General features: G+C 29.0%; 1 protein-coding gene across 1 annotated transcript in view; it reads left to right on the top strand.

The window, feature by feature from the left end:
- Positions 1-15,126, top strand: part of Fancm (FA complementation group M) — a 105,050-nt gene that overhangs the window by 35,471 nt on the left and 54,453 nt on the right. The window contains exons 8-9 of the mRNA XM_075370707.1: positions 4,519-4,596; positions 12,011-12,173. Coding sequence (XP_075226822.1) covers positions 4,519-4,596; positions 12,011-12,173 — 241 coding nt within the window. The remainder of the gene's footprint in view (positions 1-4,518; positions 4,597-12,010; positions 12,174-15,126) is intronic.

The raw sequence follows: 15,126 nt of genomic DNA, 5'->3' as shown, positions 1-15,126 counted from the left end.
TGATATTTTATAAATATATTAGAAATACAATATATGGTGTTATCTTTTGAAATCCAAATTAACCTATTAATTAAACTTATGCAGTGTCCGATCATAATTTGTATGACTAAAAAGTATGAAGCAAATTTTTAAAAATTTTGAAAAGTTTTTGTAATATTTTAAATACATGCAATTATTAACTCTAGTGCTCAGATTTACACAATAATAAACTTAAAAGTACTTATTTTATGATTACCATTAATCATATAATGACAAAAATCATATGCTAAATGAACATTTAAATTAAAACAAAAAAACAACAAAACTTCACAATGTGAACTTTCTAGTAGTTAATTTCTTGGACAATATTGAAGATGTCCGGCGACTTAAACGCTAATATGTGCTGGACTTGGGATATCCGAGTGACAATTGTGCTGATTCGGTATCAGACATGTGATAAACATTTTTATTATGCCTTAGTTATGAGCCTTGCACCTTCAATTTTTTTTTCGAGTTTGTTATGCTACTATTCTCTTATCTCTATATATATTATTTATCTCTATATATTGTTAAATAGTATTGTGGATTCTTTTTTGACTTATTTTTTTACTAGATATCCATAATATTATTAATATATATATATATATATATATATATATATATATATATATATACACATGATTTATTGAGGGTGTTCACTGGAAACACCTCTTTACGTGTTTTTTGTAATGCAATTTATGAGTGTGGTTGCTTAATCTGAAGCGACAGTAAATACACAATTTGTGAGACCCAAAAAAAAAACAAAGATTTTAATTGCGTTACTATTTATTTAGTAGTACATAAATTACGATCTGTAATCCTTAATTATGTTAATTATTTAAATAATAATAATTTTATGAGAAAATTATATGAATGATCAAGAAAGAATAATGTGAAATTTGTTGTAGTTATGGTGCTTTAAAATTATCATTGCGTGGTGCGTTTTATCTTTCTTTTTAAAGGTAATTAAACATGAAACTTCACATCATTATGCAACAAGAATATACACTCATAAAATCTGTGTTTACAATGGAAGAATTTAATTCTGTAGGCTGAATATTTATGTACATACAAGCACATTTAACATGTAGTCTTTATACAGGGGCAATCATTTGTTTCTATAATATTGGTTTATAATATAAAGTTTCAACAACAAAAGATTATTTTATGGGCCCTGTGAAAAAAATGAGTTTTTTTAAAACACTGGAATGTTTAAAAAAAAACATTTTTGTGTGTAGCATCATGTAATAATTTATTTTTTAGAAACCTTTTTTTTTTGTAGCATTTTGTATTATTTTTATTGAAAAATTGTTTTTTAATCTGTAATAGAATGATAAAAATAACTTTTGTAAAAACAACAGTATTAAAAATAACTATTTTTAGTAAATTTCTTTCACAATTTTTTTAAATTTAAATTAATTTCATTTGTAAATTAGTTTGAGATAAATATAATATTATTATATTATTATCTCCACATTAAATTTACTTTACTACTTTTATAATCTTAAAATAATTTTTAGTTATGCAAATAATATAAAAATCACATATGTAGACAAGTGTTACACACACAAACATTGGCCAACTATCTAATAGAAGCATATGGTATATCTAGCTAAATTGTATTACAACAGGCTTAGTTGTTGGTACATAATGCATACAAAAAAGTAATCCATTTTACTTTTCAGTAGAGCCATACTGCTGTTATATAATAAATATAACCATAAAGGTATGTAGATCCAAAATTTCGATCACTGGTTTTTTGCGAATGTCACTGTTTCATTATCTCTTGAGTTCATAAAACACAGAAGGTAAAAAATAACCATATAATTCCCAGAAGATGTATATACTAATGTATATTCGTATATTGGCCTGAACTTGGATTAATATCTCTGAACTGTCTCAACAAAACTTCTTCGAAAATGGCTCAAAAAATGTCTATATAGAGGCGTCATTAAATTTTGAGAAATATATAAAAGGAGTAGTTTTTGAAATTTTGAATTTTTATATAATGGTCATATTCAACTTTGTTTACTTTCTTCTTCAGTACGAAAAAAGTAATCGAGTACAAAGAAGAGTTTTCAGCTCGTATCTCGAAAACCCACAGATCAAAATAGTTGCAATTTGGCACAAATATTTGTTCATCTATACCAAATATATATATCTATATATATATAGATATATATATATATATATATATACTGCGGGGGGTGATTCAAAAAGGACTTCACAACTTTAAAAGCATATAAAAATTTATTGATTTGATTGAGATCTCATTTCATGGAAAACACATCAAATTTGTCACCCAATATTTATATATTTATTCACCCAATATTTGATGTGGTATCCATTTGTAATGCAAATACATCCCAGCTGAAAACAATTTCATTCCAGACTGTAGCTAGCAAATTGGGTGTTACATCTGCAGGTGCAACATTAATTCGAAATCTTAGCTCAAGAAGTCAACAGACAAAAGTGGTACATAAGCTCAATCTTTAATGAAACCCCACAAGAAAAAATACAATGGAGTCAAATCTGGGGAGCAAGGTGGCTATGCAATTGGACTTTCATGACCAATCACCGAACTGGGAATCTAGTATCAAAAAAATCTCAGACTTCTAGGCTGTAGTGAGGTGATACCCCATCTTGCTGATAGTAATGGCATCCATCTTTGTCATCATCGTTTACTGAGGAATTAGAAAATTTTTAATTACGTTTGCCTCCTGGAAGAAGTACGGGCATCATGTTTATTTGCTTAGGGCATAACAACATTGACCTTACGGCTTTCACGAATGTGCTGCAAAGTTTGATAAGAGTTTTTGATACTCCATATTTGGCAGTTATGGGTGTTCACCTTGCCACTGATGTGAAACATTGACTCATCACAAAAAATTACCTTGTCTAAAAATGTATCGTCTGCAATTCTAGCCATCATTTACACAAAACTGCAGCCAAGCAACTTTGTCATCATCTGTAGTGTATTGAAATCATTGTATGGTTTCAAGTGTAATTGCTTGCCAAGCAGTCATTTGTGGAATGTTAGTCTCACATAACGCACATCAAGGTGATTTCTTCAAACTACGTGAAAAACTTTCTCTGAGTTATTCCACAGCAGCTTCAGGAATGCATGGGCATCATGGTGATTTTCTATGTTTAACAGAACAACCAGTCTGAACAAAAGTTTGGTGCCAAGAGTAAATTGTATGCCTATTAGAAAGCTCCCTACTATATTCTCTATGAAAATTACGTTGAACTACAGATGTTGACTGAAAATTGTGAAATCGAAACACATAGCAAGCACGTTCCACACCAGTAAATGGTGGAACATTTTTAACAACACTTCTGACAGCACTGGTGGTAGAATTCTGTACTAATGAACTAAGGGAGTCAAAACTTGATGTGTTTTACTATGAAATAAGACCTCAACCAAATCTGTAAGTTATCTAACTAAATTTTTATATGCTTTTAAAGTTGTGTGAAGTCCTTTTTTAATCACCACGATATACGAGTATGTGTATATATATATATATATATATATATTTTATATTTATATCACCCAGGTTTGACTTGATTTTGATTTTCAACTCTCATCGGACAAGAGGGCAACACTATCAATTTTTGTTTTTTTTTATTCCCCCCCCCCCCCCTCGGCAGGATATCTCGCAAGACAAAATTTAAGGGCCAACACCTTGATGTGTCGATTCAAGCCATCAAAATAAACAAAAAACTTCATGAAGATGCCTTATCTCAATCTATTTGGAACATAAAACATAACTGGTGCAAAACCACTGATCTGAAATGTTCTTTCCTCATATTGGATAAAAATGCCTTGATCTCTTGAGAATGGAAGTTGAGGGTGAAACAGTTAACCTTGCCTGGATAGTGTCTTGAATTTATTCTTTGGGTTATGTTGTTTATCTTTCATGGCTCAATCTGCGTTTACATCCCTTTTTCTTATTTTTGATCACTTCTTTCCCATTCTTGGTTTTATGAGTGACTTACACCTGTTGCACCTATTTAAATCTCTTTGGTAGGTCTGACTTACACCTATTGGGGCATATGTATTGCAAGTTATTGTAACTGTTGTAAGTTACTGTAGATATGTCTTATTTTTTTTCTTATAGCTCTCAACTGTCTCCAATAATACTGCCATATTTATTAATTCTTCCAAGATGATTTTGTTTGTATGATAGTCTAGTTTTGGATTAACTGATGATGAATGGGATGTGATTAATTGAAATATGTGATTTATATTAAATTTGGAATTCAATTCAATTGTTTTAGTACATAATTACTGTGGTATATTACAATAATTAACAATATTCTATGACCACCAATTTGAACATGAAAAGTCTATATACCAAAAGAATTCTGCCATCTGCCATAATCCTTGCTGAGTAATACAAAATACCCATAAAATTCAAAATATAAACAATTATCTCATGAAATAATGAATTAATTACTTTCATTTTTATATTATGTTTAATGATTTTTTTTTAATAGGTTTATGATAATTACCTTAGAAGAATACGGGATATGAAAGTTTTAATTGGAAACATTACTACAATGTCTAAATTTCAGGTTTGTTTAATTAATGTTGTTATTTTTATTTGTATATTTATTTTTTATATCTGATTTTTCTATTACAGTAAAACTTTGTTAATCTAGACTAATGGGGCACAAGGGGTTCCGGATTACCTAAAGTCCAGATTAACATGAATATTTGAGAATTATGGATGTAAAACACAAAAACTCATAACTTTATTGTAAAATACTTTTATTTATTGTATTTTAGAATATAATATAGCAGCTACATCATTTATGTTATTTAGTTACAGTATTAGACATTTTTGTTTGTTTAACTTAAAAATTGTGGACAATACATTACGTTCAAAAAATAATTGATAATAGATAAAGTGATCAGAATGTAAACAAAAGTAGAACTGCAACTTACACAGTACTCTATCTATAAAAATTTATTAAAAAAACAAATATTTAAATAAATTAATTACTTTATGTAAAAAAAAACAAAAAACAAAGAGCCCTTAATCACTCTCATATACTCTGCTGATATTAGTTTTTACGCAAATCGTTTGAAGAACAAGGCTCAGGTTCAGGAACTTTAGATGTGCAATTAGCAGATTTAATTCCAGAAGGCACTTTAAAAAACTGCTTATTTTTTCTGTTGTAGCACTTAGTATTTATTTCATTCGAAACCAAAAGTCGAAAATGTCGCAAGTGTTCGCAATAAGCAGAAATTTCTTTATTTTTACTATTTTCCACGAAGTCAATCACATAATTTAGATGCGCTTGTTTTTCTGAGAGTCATTTTCAGTGTACCATCATCATCATCTTCATTCTCACAATTTAAATCTACCCTTACATGTTCTGCAATTTTTCCTCGGTTAAATTTTTGTAACCAGGATCATCCACGTTGGCCTCCAACCATGCTTAGATATCTTCATGGGTAGCACCATGTTTTCTCCTGCTTTTAATAAATCATTTCTGTAATCTTCTAGTTCTAATCCCACATTATAGTCCTCGTTGTTCTCTTTACTTATTGGTAAATCAAAGTATTTTAATCCACACCTTTATTAATGTAGATCGTTTTACTTCCTTCACTGCAGCTGCAAAATTGAAGATCACTGACCTTAAATTATATATGATTTAATGTTCTAAGGTGTACTCTTACCCCTGTTATCTTCTTCCTTGTCATCACTAGTTTTAATCACTTCCAAAACTTAGTTTAAAAATAGTTTTTTGTAACGACACAGTAGAAATTACAACCTGATACATGGGTTATATTAACAATTTTCTGTTGGTTGGAAATAAACATGCACTTTATTTTTCCATGTTCACTGCGAAGGAAAGAAGGATGGCGTGAAGTGTTATCAATAAGAATAACTGCCTTTATGTATTCAAGAGAAAATTTGAGCAATCTGATAACTTTTTATTTCTGAAATCACATAATTGTTGAACCAGTCTGTGAAGATATCTGCCGTAAACCAAGCCCTTTTGTTACTGAAATAATGTACTGGTAACATATCCATTATATTCTTAATTGCATGAATGTTTTACTGACTATTACTGGCTTTAATATGTGATTACCTTCGACATTACCACAGATCAAGGTAGATACTTGCACCTTATCAATTTTACAGCCAGGAATATTTTTTACAGTCTTGAGTATTTTCAGGTATTGCTCGCCAATATAATCCGGTCTCATCTTCACTGTACAACTGACTGAATAGTAGACCTTCTTTTTTAATTTGATCAAGTTCCTTTTTAAATGGTTTAACTATCTTCGCTTAGACTTTCTCCATGGATTACTTTGTTGACAACAGTATTGTGTTGTTGACAAAATCTGTATATCCAACCTGAGCTTGCTAAAAAGTTCTTAACACCTAAATAACTGGCTAATCTTTCAGGAGCAGTCTGTATTACAACACCTCTTACAGCTACACCATTCAAATGCTGTTGCTGATACCATTTGTATACAGCATCTTTGAGATTGTCATCTGTGGCAGAACACATATGCTTGATGTCAGGTATTTTATTAACGTTACAATCAAATTTTAGAGCATAACTCACAAGTTGTTTTTTTCTTTTTTATGTCAGATACTGTTTATTTAGCGATATTCCCTACAGTACTAGCTACCAACGCACCTTGTTCAAGTTTTTTAATTAACTGTAACTTTTGTTGCAATAAAAGAGATGTGTGTTTTCATATTTGACTAACTTCTGGTGTACTAAACGACATATTAAACATTAATTTTATGAAAACATAAAGAAAACCAGCAGTTAAAAATGTAGGAAATTATGAAAATGAGCAATACATATTATAAAATTGTGGGCTGTTACATTAACACATAAAATAGACTTTGACATAAACTAACAAACAACTAATGACTCACAACTACATTATGGTACTGTATAATGAGTCAGACAGTGTTAGCATTCCTAATGTGTGACAGTCAACTAGAACTCAGATCAAACCAGTTTTTAACTAGTAATCTAGAAAATACCATGATGGACTTTCTTTATGTACTGTACGTAATACTATAACTGTATTTCATTGCACTTGAAAAATGCAGTGTCCATTTCACAATAAGGTATGAACTACAATTTATTATTAGGACATCTGTATTTATAATTATTTTCTTACTGCACTTGAGTTCATATGTTTTTTTTTTTCTAAAACTACGGTCTTTATTGCAATAATTGCTTTCATAGATGTTTAAAACCTTCATAAATAAAAAAAATGTTACTGCACATGTACAGTCTGTATTAAGCGAAATCTGGGTTAATGAAGTTTTACTGTATATGTATTTGCTTATTTTTATTTTTTTTACTTTTTAAATTTTAATACTAACATTTCTTTATTTTAAATAAAGGAAAAGTAGGGGAAAAAGAATAAGCATTTTTTCTGATTTAGTGGCTGCTGTATCTTGTACATGTTTCCTTTGTCAGTGACACGTATTGTCACCAATAATTCAGCTCTGATAATTCATTGGCTATTGTCACACTTTCATTAGCTATTATAAAACTTTTCGTTTGCATGTCGACACCTCTATCTATTAATAATAATTTTTTTATATTTTTAAGGCACGTTTGCAGCACTGTTTCCAATATTCCACTAGAAAAGATCAGGAAATTTTTCTCACTCATTTCTCATACTGTGTTTGACTAACATTGAGTTTGATCCACAAAATGACTTTATTTTCATCCATATCAACCCAATCAGGTTGAATTCAGGGTGACAATATTAATACCTTAGGTATGATTATAATGCTCCAATGTTTTGCCTCTTCATAGCAATGTTTAATCACACTCGGACAGTTAAGTTTTTTAGCATACCATTGAACACAAAATATTTCTACTTTTATAACCATCCTGATAGTTTTTGTTTTTGAAATTTGAATTTGGTGACTTGTGTAACTATTATTGTAAGCATTGTCAATTACCATAACCGAACGAGGTGGGAAGTTCAGCTTTATTTCCGGCAATTTTTGTAGTTCTCAACATTAATGATCTGGCATTCTACTTGCTTTTGGTTTGATTTAAAAATCAAAAGTGAATTTGGAATTTCTCTACAGTATTAATGGTGTGCAATATCGGCTTCAATCCTTTGGGTATGGATGTTTTCTGTAGCAATTGTTAGTCAGTCACAGTCCACACAACTTTTTATGTATGTTGAGTGTACGTATGACTTGTTTGATAAAATAATTGATTTTCCTTTGTGTTGTTAAATTTTTATATGTTTTAAATAATTAACTTGTTCGAAATATATTCTTCTTTTTCTACTAAAATTTTCCTATTATTTTCAGCCTTCCATCTAAAACCCATATTTAGAATTTCTGCAAATTTCTGTGTGTACAATCTTTTCTGCAATTGATCTCAATAAGTAAAACCATATTGGTCTTCTCCTAACACTTCTTCCACTCTCCTCTCAATTCTTCTGTACAGAATTCTAGTTGAGATTTTTGATGCATGAGTAGTTAGTAGTAGTTGTAGTACTAGTTAGATAAATTCACATTTATCTGCTCCCCTGCTTTTTTTGGTATCATGACCATAACACTTTTTAAAGTCTGCTGGAACTTCTCCCTTTTTTTAAATATTACACACCAGTTTGTATAATTTATCACTTCTTCACCTGTACTGCACAGTAATTCTGCAGGTTTACTTCTATCCCAGGAGCCTTTCTGCTATTCAAATCTTTTAAAAATTTATTAAATTAACTTTCATCTATTAAATTCAGATTTCAGTATTTATCTTCCTTTTCATCATCTTTGACTTATTCTTCTTCCTCTATAACAGTTTCTAATTCATTTCTTCCATATAACTCTTCAATATATTTCACCCACCTATCAACCTTTCCTTTCGTATTATAAATCGAAACCATCTTTATTTAACACATTAGATTTTTAACTTATGTACCAGAAAATTCTCCTTAACTTTCCTGTATGCTGTGTATATTTTACCAACGATCATTTTCAACTTCTCTTTCCACTACTGAATACTTTTCTTTAATCCACTCTTATTTTGTTAATTTGCACTTCCTGTTAATAGTATTTCTTAATTGTTGATGGGTCCTTTTATCTTCTTCATCATTAGCATTCTTATAATTTCTACGTTATCCATCAGCTCTTATATCTTCTGATATTCAAGGTTTTCTTCCAGTTCTTTTCACTCTACCTAAGTTTGCATTTGCTGATTTAAGAATTTCTCTAACATTCTCCCATTCTTCTTCTATATTTTCTACCATATCATTTTTACTTAGACCTTTTGCAGATGTCCTTCTCAAAAATCTTCTTTACCTCCTCTTCCTCAAGCTTTAAATTCCACTGATTCATCTGGCACCTTTCTTCAGGTTTTTAAACCCCAATCTATATTTCATTATCAGTAAATTATGGTTGCTATCAATGTCTGCTCCTGGATATGCTTTGCTGATTTATGAATCAGCAAAGCATTTATGAACTATGGTTCATAGAGAGGGTTGATGGTTTATATTTCATATAATGTATGTAAATATATATACACACATACACACAAAAAAAAGCTATACTCATTTAGATAGTTGTCATCAGTTGGTTGTTCTGAATTATGTAGTGACTTACCTTGGATCATGCTAAGTAATTGAAAATTCTTGTCTGCATGTGAAACATAACCTTAGTCTCCTGTAATTATTGTTATTAGATTTTTTAATGGCTTCATTAGCTAGAAATTCTATTTCAGACATTTGCCAGATTTTAATTTTATACTTTACCTTATGATTTGAAATCAGTTAGGATTAGATAATTGAGATATGCTTATAAAATTAATAATAAAAATTTTCAAATTTATCTTTGCTTTAAGTTTACACGATTTGAAGATTGATCATGAGTAATTGCTAACCTCTTTTTTATCAGCGTTTCCTCTTGTATGATATTCTTTCTTTGTTTCTTTTTTGTTTTAAGAAGTGGCTTTGAGTCACTTTTCCAGAAAAAATTATAAGTTGTATTTATCTGATCCCCATCAGAGAATAGAATTTAATAACCCAACCAAGATTTTAGTTTTCCCATATTCATCAATCTTTGGTTCTACATCCTCATGATTATTAATTATCTAATTAGAAGCCTTTATACAAATATATAAGATTTACAACAAATTTTAACGATTGCTAAATAACGAATCAGTATAATTATTTATCATGATTAGTGAAGTTCTTATAAATTAATTTGTTTTTATAAATAATATTTATTTATTTATTAAATTTAAACCCCCTACTTTAAGAGCCTTACCTAAAATACATGAAATAGATATGCCAATGAGACCTTTAATAAATTGCATTAATTCCCCCGCTTATTTACTAAGTAAAATTTTATTCAAAAATCTTAAATAATTTATTAAATTTGATAATAAATGTATTTTAAAGAATGTGTACGAATTAATAGATATAATTAATGAAGTAGATATAAAAATTAGAACAAAATTAATAAATCTGGATGTAAAGGATATGTACACTTACATCAATACTGGAAGAACCATACACATAATTAAAAACTCATTAACAGACTTAAAAGTAGGTAATATAGTACATGAAACAATAAACTTATTAAATTTATGCATGTAATGTAACTATTTTTAATTTAATAATAAGTGTTATATACAAGAAAAAGGTCTCATCATGGGTTCTTCCCTTTCAGCAATATAGTATATTTGCCAATATACTATAATTGACTTAGAAAATAATAATTTATATAGCATTATTAAAAAATATCAAATTTTACTGTATAAAAGATACATTAACAACATTTTAATCATGTATAACCAACAATGCAACGATGATGGAAGTAAAATATTAAATGAAATGAATTCTTTAAATAATAATATCAAATTTACCTTAACTCAGGAAAATAATAATGGTATAGATTTTTTTAGACGTGAGAGTTAACAAAGATTATAAAAATAACAAATTAAATACTGACATTTTTAGGAAACCCACCAAGCAAAATACAATAATACATTATGAATCCTTTCATCTTTAAAATCAAAAAATGGCCACATTTAATACCTTAAAATATTAAAAATATGATATAAAATTAAAAACTGAAATAAATAATATTAAATACATCACCGTAACCAATGGATACAATAAATCTTATAGACAAATTATATAATAGAATAAAATACAAAATTTTCATTAAAGATAACATAAAATTAACCTATTACAATAATGATAATATCTATACTAAAATCGAGTATAACATAATTTATAGAAATTTCTACAGAATATTTAAATATGTGGTTTAAAAACTGCATACATAACTAATTAAAAAATAATAAACAATATAGATCCATCTGAAATATTAAAAAACAGTAATAAAATTAATTTAGATGGACAAGGTATACATAGTTTAAAATGTGCAGATTGTGAATTACATCATTGACAAGACCAATCGGTTATTCTCAATTAGAATACGAGAACATATCAATGATATAAAAAAAGGTCAAATAGAAAATTCTAATTTTGCTAAGCATGTTATAAATAAGAACTATAATTATAACCCAGGAAATTTTATTGACATTCTTGATTTTTCAACTAATATACTCATTACCAATAACTTAGAATAGTACCGTATATATTTTAATAATGATAATTGAACAAATAAGATTTGAAAATTATATATTATATAAAAAAGTATTAAACAACTAACTATAGAGTAAGTTGACCATACTATTCCTCCCATTTTACCATAATGTTAGGGATATTGATAATGACTGGACATTAAGTCAACACATTTTTAAATGCTTGACAACCACTGTTATATATTTTATACACTTAACATAGCAGTTTTACGTATGATAACGAAGTTTTCGTTTTATTTAGAATAATATTAAAAAAAAAAACACTTGAACGCATAAAAAGATTTGTTGGTAAGTGGGTTTTATGTTTTAATTATTTATTAAATTTAAAGTGTTGTTAGTTAACTTTATCATTTAATATTTTGTTCAGGTACTAATGGCATGCCGAAAATTTATGGCAAATCCACCTTCTACACTTCCTAAAAATGTTGTGCAATTGATTACAGCAGATTTTAATGTTTGTGTATCATTAGCACATGCACGTGAGTTGCTGCAGTTATATGGAATAAGGGCATTTTATAATTATTTTATTGGTATGTGCAAGTATTTTAATCTTTTTATCAAATTGTTTATTTTTATATATTGATTTTTTTATTTTTAAGTTTATAAACTTGTAGATGGAAGGAATATTTTAGTGAACTCCTAAATTCAAATTGATTGTGAGAAAGACAGGAGGAAAAGGATAGGACAGTGGCTAGGGGAGTGAGGACAGAAGAGGAATGTTAATTAACATTGAAGGAGATAGAATATACTTTAAGAAGAATGAAAGGAGGCAAAGCACCAGGAATTGATGAGGTAAGCACTGAGATGGAGAAAGTTGCAAGAATTTGTGGATTACAGTGGCTGTGCAGACTGTTCAGAAGTATATGGAAAATGAAGGTGATTCCAGAAAACTGGATAAAGACTGAAATAATAATCCCCATATATAAAAAAGGGGACAAGATGTTGTTAATAATTACAAAGATATTAAACTACTTCCACACATGTAAAATTGTTTGAAAGGGTGTTGGAATACTGCATCAGAAAGAAGATTGAGGGGGGTTGGAAGAGGAACAGATGGGGGTTATAATATGGTGACCTCCATTATGTGGACAGGATTAATCTGCAGCATAAAGGGTTTTATTATATCTGTGTAGGAACTATCTAAAATAATAAATATTATGTGTATGTTGTATAGAAAAGTATAGCTTTCATACTTCAAAAAAAATTCTCATTTATTACTCTGAGAAAGTATGTTAACTTAATCAGAAAATTATTTATTTATAAATAGAATTTTATAAACAAATAACTAACAGTAAAAGTAGATGAAATACATTATAAAAAAAAGTAAACACACTTTTGTAATGAAAAAACACCATTATTATATCATTAGTAAAATCATATTTATTATAAGTAAATATGTGATTAAATATTTTATATTTATACAGGCAGTGAAGTCCAAATTTTGTGAGTCCAAATGATTATTAAATCTTATCTGTGAGCAGCAGTTTATAATTGCTTCTATGTATTACACATTATTACGTGATATACAGGTGTCCTTGAAAGGTGAGGCCAAACTCTAGGAAGTGATTCTACTTAACATACTGAAGAAAAAATGTTCAGTGAACATAATTCCGAAAACGCATATTTTTCTGTCTATGCCATTTTGTGGTTTTTAATAACGGTTGGAGATAATGCAATAAAATTTTACTTTATTTTAAACTAGCATTTTTTAATAGGAAAAAAATAATGATACTCTTTGTTGACAAATTTCAAAATGGTGGTCATTTCGATTTTTCAATCTTAAATATCTTAGGAATTATTAGATTTATCAAATTGTGTCGTATTATAACAACTATGAGGCACTTTTTAGTGAACAGGATTACACCTCAGTCATAAAAATTTGATGACAAACAACAGAGTTATTGCAAAAAATAGTCCTCAACCAATATGGTGGCCATCTTTTTTTTTATTATCATGACTTACTTGATAACTAAATCAAATTTTCTGATTAAGTTTGCTAAAAATTCAACATTATGAATAATTAATAATTATTGTAAGAGCATGTGAAATTTTGTTTGTTTTCTGATGAGAATCACAAGTGTTCAATGTGACTTCCATTCATTCTAACACAACAATCCACACAATTCATTAGTGAATGACGTAAATATTCAAACATTTCTGGCCGCTCCTTGATTGTTTGAAAAGAGCAGACAATTGTGTCCTCCAGCTGATGAAGATTGATAGTTGGTGTTGAATAAACAAACGACATTACATGACCCCATAGATAATAGTCTAATAGGTTCAGATCTGGGGAGCATGCAGGACAATGAATGGGACTGTCCTAACCAATCCATCTTCCTTGAAAACAATCAATTAATTTTTCTCTTGATGCCAGTTGCAGTGACTAGGCGCACCATCATGCATGAATCATATTTTCATTGTACTTTGCAAAGGAACGTCCTCTAGTAGTTCAGATAGATCATTTTTTATGAATTTCAAATATGTCACCTGTCAATCTGTCTGGCAAAAAAAAAGGCTCGATTAGCTTGTCCATATAGACTGCTCCCCAAAGATAGGGAGAGCAGTTGTATAGATAAAACTTGTATTGACTTTCTGCTTGCAATACTGCATGAGGATTTTCCTCATGCCAAATATGTTGGTCGTGGAAGTTTATACCTTCCTTAGTAAAAGACGCCTCATCTGTAAAAAAAATGTTAGATATCTACTCTAGGTTACTTGTTAATTAACCACCAACTGGATGCAATCCTTGATAGCATTCCAGGTAATCAAGGATTACCTGGGTAGAAGGGTAGAAGAGCTTGTACCCATTGTAGATGTACGGGTACAATAATTGGGAGTAAAATATTCCATATTGTACCTTACGAGATATGTTTTCTTGGATAGCAACTTCTGCACAATTATTCTGGATCCTGTGCAAACTTTTTGCGTTGAAACTCTTTTAGATCTATCATTACCAACTATAACAGCTTTAAAGCTCCCAGTTTCACTTAAATGTGCATGAAGACATGAAATCTAGACATCTATCTGGCTGATGGTGGTTTAGATACTTTTCTTTGTAAAGCAATTTTACCTCCCTTGTATTGCCATTGGCAAGACCGTATGTAAAATACATATCAGCGAGTTCATTATTTGTATAATTTTGATTCATTTTAAATGACAATTAACACGATTAATGACAATTTTCAATATAAAAACAAAGATTTCAAAATTCAGAGTACAGATATCACAATTCAGTGGAAATAATACAACATGAAACAGTTTTGTTCACAAGTGAAAGAAAGGACATTATTTTTTTATTTCATTTTCAGTATTTGTTTGAATAACCTATATATTTGATTTTCACATCTTTTTATTACTGAGAATTAGTTATTTCTAGGATAGCTATTAATAATTATTATTAAATATCCATAATGTTGTAGTTTTAATCAGAAAATTTGATTTAGTTATCAAGTGAGTCACAACAATAAAAAGAAAAACAAGATA

The sequence above is a fragment of the Lycorma delicatula genome, chromosome 7 (genome assembly GCF_047948215.1).
Source record: "Lycorma delicatula isolate Av1 chromosome 7, ASM4794821v1, whole genome shotgun sequence".
Lineage (NCBI taxonomy): Eukaryota > Metazoa > Arthropoda > Insecta > Hemiptera > Fulgoridae > Lycorma > Lycorma delicatula.
This window is presented reverse-complemented; position numbering and strand designations above follow the sequence as displayed.